Source organism: Phaenicophaeus curvirostris, chromosome 1, assembly GCF_032191515.1.
Source record: "Phaenicophaeus curvirostris isolate KB17595 chromosome 1, BPBGC_Pcur_1.0, whole genome shotgun sequence".
NCBI classification, from domain to species: domain Eukaryota; kingdom Metazoa; phylum Chordata; class Aves; order Cuculiformes; family Cuculidae; genus Phaenicophaeus; species Phaenicophaeus curvirostris.
In genome coordinates, this window is record NC_091392.1 from 177927472 (window position 1) to 177941057 (window position 13586).

Sequence of the window (13586 nt, forward strand, 5' to 3'; positions counted from 1 at the left end):
AAAGGTCAGAGGAAGCTTTAAAAGGCATTTAAAGTTCTCTCTCATCTTGACAGGGATTCTACCTCTCTACAGTGCAAAGGGAGTTCAAAGTCAGTGGAAAAATATTAAAAGTTATTTCTATACCATACTTTTTTTTACAATGATTTAAAGGAAAACACCATTTCTAATCCAACCACCTCACAAGAGATATCAAGTTCAGAAACTTAATATTTATAAAATTAGAAGGACAGTTGACCAGATATGCCAGACTGAAGAAGATTAACATTTGGTTATCAATAACTAGGACTGTTACTGACCTATGTTACAATTGATTACAAAGAAGAGATCAAAAATGTCTGCAAAAAAAAAAGGTGTAGCTTGCCTTTTGATCTTAATAGAATATAACCAATAGCACTGCATGCTGAAATCACCTTACCCGCATAATTCATCTCCAAGAGCTACACTGCAGTACAGTAGTTAAAAAAGCCATTATTAAACGCATTAAGCCACTAAGACTATGGCTCAATGTGTATCCACATTTTCAGCAGCTTTCAGTCCTGTCCCTTTTTAGGACAGTACTTTGATAGTGTTGCTTAAGCAACTGCTGGAGAAGCTCAAATCTTCATTACGCATGAAGAAATCAGAGCCCTGAGAAGTTCCTGCTGGATATCCATGCTAATTAAAACAACCAAAAAAAACACCACACACATAGCAACAGAAGGCTGGACAAGCACTGAAGTCACAAACAAACTCAATTTCCCTGGCCAAGTGGTTTAGCGCACTTAAGCAGCAGCTTATAAAACACTCTACAAACAACTTCAGCTGCTATCAAACCTATGCTTTACTAGAAACACTGTCTATACCATCCATATTATTCTGTTAAGCCTAAACTTACAGAAGATCTTCTGGTGCCTGTTTCAGCCATTCATAAAACCACCCTCCTCCACTATTCTCAAAATAATGGGTTATTCAAAAGTATATAAACAGATGATCAAGATATCCCTCAAGTTTCAATAAAATAAATACGAAGCAGTTTTCTGAAAGTATCCCTGTGAAAAAAACAAACATCAGTAGTACCTGCATTTGTTCTTTTACAAAGATTAGAGTCAGCTTCAAAAAAAGTATTAAACTTCTAATCCTTAATGATAAAAAGTCCTCAAACTGCTTTACCTCCTAGTCTATTATTTTAACGTACTCCCAAATTTCTGCCCCCATTTCAGCCTGTACACTACAGCCCCCAGCAAGAAAGGATAATAAGGGGTAGGCAGCAGTCCTCTGCTGAACAAAGAAAACTTACTTTGACTCTCCTGGACCACCAGTGGCCCTGCATGGCAACAAGAAATAGAAACTGGGAGAGCTTCAAGCTTGAATGCTCACAGTACTTAAATATACAACCCGACTGTCACGCAGCTTCAGTCTAGGAAGCTTCACAAACACTACACACCTCACAAAAGCTGTATAATAAACATTTAGACAGGAAGAAAAAGAGCATTTAAAAAACACATGACAACGTACATTGGCCTAAGGGCCCAAAACCAGACATGAATTTTTCACTCCTAGCACAGTGGTGAAAGCTTGACTTAATACACACATATGGAACACCACTTAGACTGAAGCATTTTCCCGTGCTTATACAGCCCATTTGAAACTTTTTTTAATAATTCCTATAACATTAGTTTAAACTTACAGTAGCAATATTTAAACTCAACTTACATTTTCTCAGATTTTAACTATTATAAGACTACTGAAATTCTGGAAAATTACTAACAAGTTTAAAAAAAAGTTATTTTAAAAAATTTATCAACACAAGTAAAACAACTTACATGAAGTCAAGGCCTGTAAGCAAGTTAAGCAGTAGTAAGTGTAAGTAGTTAAGTAGGAGTAGAAAAAAAAAATCAGGAATAATTTCTGAAGTACAAAAACTAATATCAAAATCATTTAAAGAAAGTGTCATAACAAAGGAATTGCTTGCTCAAAGAAAAAATGAACAGGTTTACTGTAACTCTTCCACTCTACTGAAACAGGCATTCAGGATTTCATTTTGCAAGTGTAAAACATTTCATAAAATTGAACAAGTTTAGTTGAACTGTAATGCTGTATTCGAACTATGATATTATTAATTTCTGCATGACAAAATCAGAAGCCCTCATTTAGTAGGTACCAGCAAGTCACTTAGTCTATAAGGAAATCAACAATGATAAAATAAGAATCATTATTCATAGAATCATTAGGTTGGAAAAGAACTTTGAGATCACCAACTATCACAGGCAACACTCTCCAGCATTTGCAAGTACAGGCTTACAACAATCCCTGCCACCCAAACACACACAACCTCTCAGTCTCTCTCTCAGGAAAGTCTCCAGTGGAAGATGGAGACTTCTGCATATAACTGCAACCACAAACCAAATCCTGCTTCAAACACTGATAATGTGTAATAGGTGTTTGGAGGCTGGCACAAAATCAGCTGATAAGGGTTTCTACAATACAACTGACTGTAGTTCAACTACTGTCTTTGTTAGCATATTCCACAGACAGACCAAGAGTTAAAGTGTTGCAAGACATTAAAGCCAGAAGGATGACCAGGTGCTCCAGCTTGATACCATAATTACACTGCACTTCCATCACACAATTTGTAACTCTGAACACTTTAGAAGAGGCTAAAATAAATAAAGTGCCATTTCCAGTCACACGAAGGTTCTTTCCAGTTTAGCTTTAGGCTATGGGTTCTTCTTAAAATCACACTGAGAACAAACTAGCTCCTTACTTACGATGATCACTAGCATGAAATAATTTACTGAATAATCTTACCCTCAGTCCCTTTCAACACACTGTTAAAGCGTGCTTCTGCTTAACAGCATTACTTCGGGTGGTGTAAGTGCAGTAAATGAAAGGTACAGGCTCACTTTTAAAAACAGGTTTCGGTCATATGTTAAAGTTTAATACATAGAAGACACAGCACATTTCAGTCACATAAATAAATCAAGAATAGAAAAGAACCAGTGATTAACAGTATTCCGCAAAACACTAACGCAGTAAATCAAAGAGAACAAAGACACACCATTATTTTCAATTCTTGTTTACGTTTCACCTACACCAAACTGCAGACCCAGATCACAAATTTTTCCCAAAAAGGTCATACTAATATACTTGCCATTATTACACTGATATTCAGGTGTGGACAGTTTCTTCTTCCAGAAGACTATACTAGCAATACTACCATTTACAACCTGATCTACTTCCAGAGCTGTTAAAGACAGGTCTGAAGATGCCTATTTATTACCCTCTGTAAAGTGAACAGCATTATTATATAGGGGTATTTGTAGCACAGGTGTGCAGTCTATGTGACTCTTCTTGAGCAAGGTCCATTAACATTTCAGAGGGGTTTGGGGTTTCTTTTTATTTTCCCCTCCTGTCCTCCTAACTCTTCTAGCTTACCGCAGTTACAGTCATTGCTCTATTGTGGCACTATCTAGACAACATATACTTGAGTAACTTTGTGAAGGCTGAAACACCTCGCAAACAATACACAGACTAACAAATGGAAAATGCTCATTTCCAGATTAGCTTGTGACTTACAGAATTTAAGTCCAGAGACAGTAGCAAAGATTCCTTTTAAACATTAAATATTTTAAAGCCTTCTGTTGTTTGGTTTTATGTACACGGATATAGATTATTTTGTCTGCTTACCTACTGACAATTTCCAAAGAGCAGCCAAAACTACAGTGCTAAAGAACATACTCTGGAAATCCCATTATCAGTTGGAGAGGCGCATTTCCCAGCATCTCCAACAATCTGCCTTATCTTAAGCACTAAATTACTGCTTTTACAACCCCCTGAAATCTATTGGTTCTTCCTGTCCTTAAAGACAATGCAACACCAAGCACTGTAGCAATCCTTAGTTCAAAGCACACTATGGCATGCAGAAAATTCGTCTATAAAAGAAACCAGGAAAAGGTCCACCTAAACAGGCATTGCCACCTACAGCCTGCAGACAGAGAAGGTGCAGACCCCAAAGTCCTCATTGTTCTTTACTTAGAGCAGAGAGGTAACAACATCAATTTCACCAACGGCAGTATTTTATTTCATCAGATAAAATAACAGGCTGGACTTCTCAGCCTGACAACAGCAACAACATCATATTCACCAAAGCACCCCCCTTTAACACACTGGACTTGCCATTACTGAGGGTAACTTTTTTTCAAGTTCCATAAATGGCCAAAGTAAAGATAGAAAGAGCCTTTTCTAAAAGATCGATCTCCTGGAATTCAAGTTATGCCATTTTTGAATTGGTGGCAAGACTCTGAAGCAAGTTTAAAATCTGAAAAATGGAAGACAAAAATGCTACTCTACCCCTAGGAAGCAACTTAAAAAAAACCCACCACCATAAATCCTTTGTTGCAAAGTATCTCCCAGAAGTTTCTTCTCCTTTTTTCATCAAACACACAGAACTAAAACTTAGAGCAAACAGAAAAACCCATATAAATTCTAGCAGCTTACAAAATAAAATAAGTATGCAAAATGGTTACCACATCAAAATGACGTTTAATCGAAACATCCTCACTGCTGCTTACTGATATCTGCAACAAGTATTAAATTATATCTGTAGAAATTGCATTGGTACCCCACCAGCCTTCCTACTGCATTCATGATGAAAATTCATCCAACTTCCTGACCATACTCTTGATGTACAAGCCAGTACTGGTTTCTGCTAATAAGATTCTTAAAGGCCATTCACAAGTCTTCTCATTCTCACCTTCAGCTTTAATCTTCCAGCCTCTCCATGAATTTAATAACAAAGCATATGTCCTAGACAGAAAATTTTTACTCCACTTCTTTTTTCCTCTGTACAGCTGAAAAGGGACTTTTTAAAAAAATTTCTCCTCAAAAAGAACATTATGAGAGACTGTCAGATAATAAAGGATACTTCAGATGTCTGTGTCAATTTTACATGTTTATCAGCACCTTCTCCTCCATTCTCTTTTGCTTCGCTGCTGTATGAAATTCATAAATGAGTGAAAACAACTTGCACCAGACTGAAGAATGAAAGCAATTCTACCCTGTCAAGGACAGGGAGACAGTTATTAGTTCTCTTATCCTTCATTCACAGAACCTGATTTTGGGTAATGGTAAACAACATTCCAGATTAAGTTATTTTTAAATTCACCTACAGCTGCCTTTATAAATGCTGTAAAATACATCGATTTTTTCCAAGTTTTCACTTCACAGGTAATTTAAGAGTTATAAAAGTGTGCACGAAATCTTATTGCAAGCATCTACAACATAATAAAACATTGTCTACAAAGACATAAAACTGAATTTGCAGCACTAAGTATAAAAACACGAAAGAATTCACTGCAATATAAACACATATTTTTCCATACTTAAGTTTTAAACACATAAAAATAAAAGATACTGTCTTCTGCAGTTCTAGAGATTAAATACTAACCTCAAAAGACAATGTTCAAAATTGACAGGATTTAATAACGGAATAAATTGAGGTAACTGCTGCAAAACCAAGAAACTACAAGAGAAGCAGGCACTAAAATGATCCATACCACAATCCAAGCTACGAGAATAAAAGATATTTAACATCAAAAAAAAACTGTCTTGCATTTCAGTCAACTGAAATTTTAGAAGAGATGATCAACGTACCAACATACAAATATCTATGGCACACCTCCACAGAAGAGCTAGTGGTGGAGGTTTGGAGTTTTATTTGGGTTTGTTTGTTGGCTGGGTTTCTTTTAATACAGAAACCATAACAATATTATTTCCATACTCTCTTTAATAAATAAAGTTTGCAAGCTAATTTTCCATACAGCATTCTGCCAAGCAGCTCATTTTTAATACCTCATTTCAAGTCATAGTGAAGATTTAAAAAAAAATAAAATACCATTCATACTGGGGAAATAAAGGTTACAGTTTCCAAAGCAGATACATTCCACACTGTCTATATTTAAAAGGCCATGCCCTGATAACAGGCATAGAAAGAGCTGCAAATGGTGTTCTAAAAACTGAACAGGGCTGAAGACTTAAAGATACTGGCATGTCTTTAAATGTAATTATATACAGGTTTAACAAAAGCTGGGAGTTAATCTAAACAGGTATTACATGGGGCAGATGTTTTTTTCAAAGACACACCAAATGGAATTTTACAGCTTCTTCACTGGCCCAATTATGTCATCACTTACTGCTTTATCCTACCTTTTCCCCTGCCAGGTTTAGAATCACTTGGGATGTATCAATGTAAATCTTCGGTGATATTTATGTGTGTGCACATAAGACAGAGAGAAATGGGGATTATATACACACATATTTACAGCATAGCTGCTTCTTAAAACATTTAAGTATTTTTACAGTCCACTACTCTTTACCTCCTTTAAAAGAGGGAATAATTTAACAAACAGGAAAAAAACTCTCGAAAGAACTCTAATTGGAGGCATCAGATGTCCAGAGAAGTGAGGAGCCAAGCAAAGTAACAGCATATCTTGCATGATGAGGCCTCAGTTCCAGATCAAAAGAAATTCCAGTGAAGGTTACAATACAAATTATACTTTGCCCTGAGATTCCCTGGAAGCGGAAACAGAAGCAATCTCACCAAGTTTTGAATGTTATGGACAAAAGTGCTGCTATTAATTATCTAACTGTACACAAAAGTGACCCAACCACTACTGCCATGCAAAAAAATACAATTATTTTTGGTCTCCATTTAATAGCACCATATCCTGCTCTGTGTAAAGAATCTAAATGATTTTCCAACTGTAGCTAAACAAAAGTATAGTCTACCTGGAGATGACAGATTGAACAAAGACGCAACATGCATGGGAGAAGAAAGGATATGATCTTTGGCTAGCCAAATAACAGAGGAAGAAGGTATTTCTGGCTATTGTTACCCTGAGGGATTTAAACATTCTGGAAAAACTACCAATTGTGACAAACAGCTAACATATGCTCTTAAAATCAGGATACAGTCATAAGCTACACATCATTTTCAAAAACACTGAGTATCGATGAGTCTATGATTCTCTTAATCCACCAGGACTCCCTGAAAGCTTAGAGGGCATTTTGGTTGGTTAAATACTAAGAAGAAAAGCAAGCCCATACCACCAAACACAAACAGGACCCACGAAGAGAAGGATTAGTGTTCTGGTTTAGAAAGATCGAAGGAAGGAAAACCAAAAAATGCTTCTGAGAAAACTGACTGCTAGTAGCATAACAGTGACACTGAGGGATTTAGCACCTCAATCTGTCTTCTACCACCTTCATGTACTTATGGACTAAAAAACATAATCAGAATGCAACAATGTTGGAACTTGTCTTCTAGCACTCCTGGAAGACAAGCTGCTACTCATTATAGCTCTCTGGCATCTTAGAAAGACGTGATGAAAGCCACTAAGGCAGTCAACACCTCATGATCAACATAATCAGAGACTGCTGAGAGAGTTAGTATTTTCAGTATCAAGAAGAATTCAGCCTCTCCCAGCAACCCATTTTATTATTGTTTTTTTAACAAAGTTTGGCCAGTGATATTACTCCTGATTTAAGTTATGGCACCAAGAAGATGTACTTAATAAGTGCTTCATCTCCCATTGCTATGGCATTTTTTCCACCTAGTACGCAACAAATGCTTTATTTTGTCTCCTCACCCCAGCCACACAACGTCCAAGAAATGAGAATATTCACATGCACGTACTATTTAGACCAGACGGTCATTTATTTGAAAAGGTGGAGGTGGAAGAACTGGTGCACCACATTGAAAAGCTCACCAGCCCTCCTTCACAGGCCTGAGCGTCTCTCACAAAGGGCTAGCGCTTTGAAGCAAAACCACCAAGACCAAAAATGCCCCAAGTTCAATTTGAAGAGCCACAATGGTGTTGCTGAACCTCTGTTTTCCCACCATGCTTATTTGCCTAAAGCATCTTTCGGGTGTCAAGGAAAAGGCTTCTACATAGAGCATAGACTTGCAACTGGTTCAACCTGAGTGAAGTCAATATTTGAAAAAAGAGTAGCCAAGGCAAGATGAAGTCTGGGCTTGTGAATTAAAAAAAAAAAAATATCTACCTAAGGATAAATATTAATTATTTCAGTATAATAAATTACCTAAACTACAATCACCACTAGCACACCCACATTCCACAGTATTCTTTTGTCTTCCTCTATACAATGGGAATATATACACAGTGCCACAGATTGTTATACACAATTTACCCACGCAGTATTTTCAGAGCATAATCAATACAACCCACCCCCTCAAGAGAAAAATAAGTATTTTAATATAATACCCACATGCGCTGGGACCTGAGAAACAGTATTTCCAATTAAACAAAAAACATCAAACCGCTTTATTTCACAGAATGGCTGTAACGAGACCAGCAAGTTAGTGCAAACCAAACTATGAGACAGCGTTATCTTTTAATAAAGTTCTACGCAGTCTTACCTCTCATCCTCACCATCTACGAGGGGTGTTGTCAACGGCAGCACCTTCAGCGGAAAGAGGGAAGCTGAGGATGGCATGTTGCTGCTTCCGCCATCTGAAACGGCTGATGCTCCAACACCACTCTCACCACTGGCAGCTTGAGGTAAACCCACTAAGGAAGGTTCTGTAGGGCGTCTGCCATCTTCAATTTGGCTTACAACTGACTGAGCTAGTGGTTGTGTGGGGAACTGGGTAGAGCTTAGCGGCATCTGCTGTGGCACACTCTGTGCCACTGGCATACCTATACTCGTTGATATCAAGGGAGGCTGACTGACACTTTGAGCCAAATTCCCATTCTGCACAGCTGAAGCTTGCGCTATATTCTGTGGCTGTCCCAAACCTATAGAAGCAGAAGGTATGCCAGGAGGCACAGCTGAACCAGCTTGACTTGGTGCAGAAACAGTACTAGCAGAAGGTACAGGGCTAACTGCAGGCAGCTGCTGGCCAGTCATCCCTTGGACTACAGATTCCACTCCTTGCGCCTGTGGCTGAACAGGTAACAAGGTGTTTTGCTGAGCAATGACCATTTGCTGAGGAAGGCCTGAAGCACTAGCCTGTAATCCCTGCTGCATCATTCCTGTCTGCACAGGCTGCACTACTTGTGAAGATGGAGGAGCAGCCGTTGATGGCATGACTGGAGGTGGAATTTGGTTTGCAGCAGATGGTGGTTGCACCACAGGGGCTACGCTTCCTTGCTGCCCAACATTCAGCATTTGACCACTGGTACCTACACCCGGTATTGCTGCTGGAGCATGTGCAACAGGCTGAGCTGGGGCAGCGGCTGGATGTGCTTGCACTGAAGGCTGCATGCTCTGTGCCTGGGCAACGGGAACTGCTTGCCCTGCTCCGACTCCTGCAGAACTGGGCTGCATAGCAGGGGCTGGAGTCTGAAGGATCTGCTGATGTTGCATGTAGTCTGGCATAGCCCCCGTCACAGAGTTTTGGTTCACTGGCTTAACGTGACCAGCGGCCATCTGCGTAGGAACTGTCTGTTGCTGCTGCTGCTGTTGACCATACTGCAACTGCTGCTGCTGCACCACTGGCAAAGTCTGCATGGGCTGCGCCGGCTGAGAATACGGTAGCTGCTGTTGAGCCATACTTTGAATGGCAGGTTGCTGGTGGCCCAGAGATGGGGATACACCTAGGATATTAACTGGGGCTGGCTGCACCCCAGTAACAGTGGTTAGACTGGCCTGTGCAGGAGGTTGGACCCCTGGCTTCTGCTGCGGATAGTTTACTTCTTGAGAATGCAGCTGGACTTGTGCAAGCTGTGACTGAGAAACACTCTGTGGTATACTAGATGCTGGCATCGCCGGAGGAGCAGCGCCGCTAAAATCCATCTGCTGTGGACCCACACCTTGAAACGCTTGCTGCTGTACCACGGTAGGTGCTCCTATTTCTCCACTTCCCACACTTTCTGTATAGTGACTCAGTGTGCTTACATTGCTGCTAACAGAACTCCCACTGGTGCTCTCCCTTTCAGAAGTCACTTCAAGCGGGTTTTGTTTTATTGTCTCTACTGCTTTGTTTACTGCTACTCCGTCTGAAACTGCAACAGTGTTTTCTTTATCATAGAATTCAGTGCATGTCCATCTACCTTTTTTGAAAGGTTCAGAACTAGAATCTAATTTTACGACCCTAAACCTTGACGTGCCAGATGCAGGCTGCTGCTGGCTTGATCCCACTGCTATTCCTGCAGTTGGATTAGTAACATTGTTAATGACGCTAGAGGAAGCACTGGTACCATTGCCAACACCACTCAAGATATTCACATTAACATTGCTGCTAGTTCCAGACAAAGCACTTACATTACCACCACTTGTGATGTTGCTTAAATTTATAGTACCAAGCACGCCGCTTGGCACACTAGAACTACCACCACCCATATTATTTAAGGTACTAGTTCCAGTAGCAGGACTTACACCTAAATTGCCAGGAGTACTTGTAGTGCGGATAGTAGACCCGACAGATGCTGGGGAACCAGTGGATGATGCAGCAGAAACTGGTGCAGTTGATATGACATTGTCAGAGCTTCCAGTTGTTGATAGTCTTCTAAATGATGGACTGGGTGGTGGTCCTCCAGAAACCGGGGCACTGCCCACTCCAGGATGCGATGGATGATGATGCCCATGATGGTGGTGGTGAAGATGGTGGTGGTGATGAACATGATGGGGGTGAACATTTCCATTGATCACAACACTCTGCTGTGGGTGATGAGGCAGAGGAACATGCTGCTGAGGAAGATGAGGCTGGTTTGGAGAAACAGCCCCAGGAGTCTCTGCCTCTTGGAAGTTATTCAAAGTCTCTTCAGAGGAGCTCCTTTCCGGTTCTCCCAAATCAGTGGCCCTAGATAAAGAAACATCCAAGATTTCTGAAGACGACAGGTCTTCAGTGTGGGACTCGTCCAGGTCATCGTAGCTTTCTGTATCCTCAGCTATGCTGTTATTAGAGCTCATACTAGCTGATATTTGAGCAGGGGTCACACTGGTAATTTGGAAGCCACTTTTCTTTTTCATTTGGGCTCCAGTCTGTGTAAGAGGCTGTGGCTGGAGCTGAGACTGTGAGAGGAGGTTCAGGCTTTGTGGAGGAGGGGGTGTCGCCTGTGGACCCACCGATGAAGATGCTGCAGGAGATGGAGGCGGCGGCTGGACCAGCAAAGGCGGCTGATAATCCTCAGCGGAGAGGGCAGCGCTCCCAACGCCGGTACCTGGTGCAGCGGGAGCAGTAACGCAGCTGCTGCCGCTGGTACTGCTGCTGCCCCTTCTAGGAAACATTGCCGGGTGCGCCATCTTCCTAGCACTAACGTCTGCGGCTGAGTCAGGCTGGTGCATTGTATCGGGTGTATTTAAAGAGTGCGGTCCCCCGGTATGGAGAGAGACAGACACACACACACACACACAGTTAGCTTTGCGCTCGCGGCAGGGCAGACACCACGCACAACCTCCCCCCCTCCTCCTCCCGCAGAGCCGGGGCTGAGCCGCCTCGGCACCGCCACTACCCACCCCCCTCCCCTCCGAGACAGGGAGGGGGCGCGGACCCGTCCTCCGCCGCCTCCGAATGTGACACTTTCAACGCTCCGCCATTCACTTTCTCTCCCCTTCCCCACACCCCCTTTTCATCCCCACCCTCCTCCTCACACCTCCCCCCCTCCTCTACCCCCCCCGCCGCGCCTCTCCCGGGGTTTGTGGGGGGGGATAGGAAGGGCAGCAGCTATGCCCGCGACCCCAGGGGGGGAGCGAAAAACCCGATCTCCCCGCCGCTCCCTCGGGGCAGCCCCCTCGCCATCACCGGAGGAGAGCGCAGATACGTACAGGACCGGCGCACGGCAGGGCGGCAGCGGCGGGCTGAGCCGGGCAGGCACATCCCCGTCAGTGGCAGCCATGGAGCTGAATCATTTTGGGTGCTAAGGAGACGGGAAAAGGAGGGAAGAACGGCAGCAGCCCGACAGGAGAGTCCATGAAAAGAGGGAGGGAGGGAGAAAAGCCAGCCAGGCAGCCTCTCTCTCTCCTCCCTCTGTGTCTGGCTGTCTCTGGAGGAGGCTCCGCACGCTCTTCCTTCCCCCTCCACCTCCTCCTCCCCCTTTATACAGGCGGCACCCGCGCTTCCGCAGCGCCCGGCGCTCCTCCCCGCCGCCACGGCCTTTCTTCCCCTCGGGCCCTGCCCCGCCGCCGCGGGGCCCTCGCTCGCCCGCTCTCTTCCCCCCGCCCGGCACGTATCCTCACGGAGCGCTGGAGGAGGGCGCTGCGCCGGGATGCAGGAGGAGAAGGAGGAGGAGAAGGAGGAGGAGGGGAATGGGGGAGGGAAAGCTCGCCAAAGGGGAGGGCAGGCGAGAGACGGCGTTAAGATGGCGGCGGCCGCGCACGCGCGCCCCGCTGGCAGCCGGGACGCCCCGTCTAGCCTGGGCAGGCGGAAGCGCGCTCGGCTCGCGAGGCGGAAATTGCCGAGCGGCGCCGAGCCCGCGCCGAGGGGGGCGGGGGGGAAGTTCCCCAGTGGCGGAAATTGCCGAGCGACGCCGAACCCGCGCCGAGCTGGGGGGAAGGTGGCGGAAATTGCCGAGCGGCGCCGAACCCGCGCCGGGATGGGGGGGTGGGGCGGGGGGGAAGGGGGAGGCGCTCCCGGCTGGGGAGGGGGCGCCGGGCGGCGGCCATGGCGGCTTCCCCATCCCTTCCCACCCCCTCCCCGACGCCTCTCCCCCGGTCCCGCAGCGTGACTGTGTCTCACATGACCCGCCGCCGCCTCCTCCCTCCCCCTCTCCTCAGCTCCGTTGCGGATTTATTCGAGTTATTCATCGCCTTTTTCCCCCTCCCCTCCCTCGGCCCAGAATATTCCTGCCCGTTCCTTCCATCCCCTCCCCCGCCGCGCACACGGGGGAAGCGGAGCCCCGGGCCCCTTTGTGCTCTCACGCCCCGAAATGGCCGCCACCCCCCCCACCACACACACACCCCCCGCTCCCCGGGCGGGAGGTGCGAGGCTGATGGCGGGAGGGAGCACGTGGGCGGGGGGGGCGGGTTGGGGGGGTACATTGGGAGCCTGGAGGAGGGGAGGCTCCGGGGAGACCTTGGAGCGACCTTCCAGTTCCCGAAGGGGCTACAGGAAAGCTGGGGAGGGACTCTTTGCAAAGGGTTGTAGTGATAGGATGAGGGGCAATGGGTATAAACTGGAGGGGGGGGGTAGATTTAGATGAGATGTAGGAAAGAATTTCTTCACGATGAGGGTGGTGAGGCAGCCTGATCTAGTGGGAGGTGCCCCTGCCCATGGCAGGGGGATTGGAACTGGATGGTCTTCAACGTCCTTTCCAACTCAAGCTATTCTATGATTCTCGGATGTGCATTCACAAGGGGAACACGGATGCACAACTCCACCCCAACCTGTCTGTGTGCATGTTCAGGACCTCCCGATGAGAGCTTGGCAAGACATTGCTCCAAAAATTGCGCTATTCAAAAGTATTTTCAAGTTACTGCGTGGAATTCTTGATAGGAATGGTTGGACTCGATGACCCGGTGGGTCTCTTCCAACCTGGTTATTCTATGATTCTATGATTCTATGAATTGAGGTGAAATTCACCCATCTTCCCTCGCGGTTTCAGTGCCCACATCCTGCCAGGGAAGGAAGACCACAGTGACCTTCTCAG

General features: G+C 44.8%; 1 protein-coding gene across 4 annotated transcripts in view; it reads right to left on the bottom strand.

Moving 5' to 3' along the window:
* The window catches only part of TSC22D1 (TSC22 domain family member 1), a 92520-nt gene extending 80323 nt beyond the window's left edge, over positions 1–12197 (bottom strand). The window contains exons 1-2 of one of the 4 annotated variants that reach the window (XR_011339456.1): positions 11767–12197; positions 8417–11277 (exon numbers count right to left, since the gene is read on the bottom strand). Coding sequence is in view for 2 of the 4 variants with exons in the window: in XM_069881251.1 (XP_069737352.1) it covers positions 8417–11286 (2870 nt within the window). In the remaining 2 variants the exon portion in view is untranslated. Of the gene's footprint in view, positions 1–8416; positions 11287–11766 lie in introns of those variants that run through there. The other 3 variants (XR_011339462.1, XM_069881260.1, XM_069881251.1) reach the window with 3 other exon arrangements.
* Positions 12198–13586: the final 1389 nt, after the last annotated feature.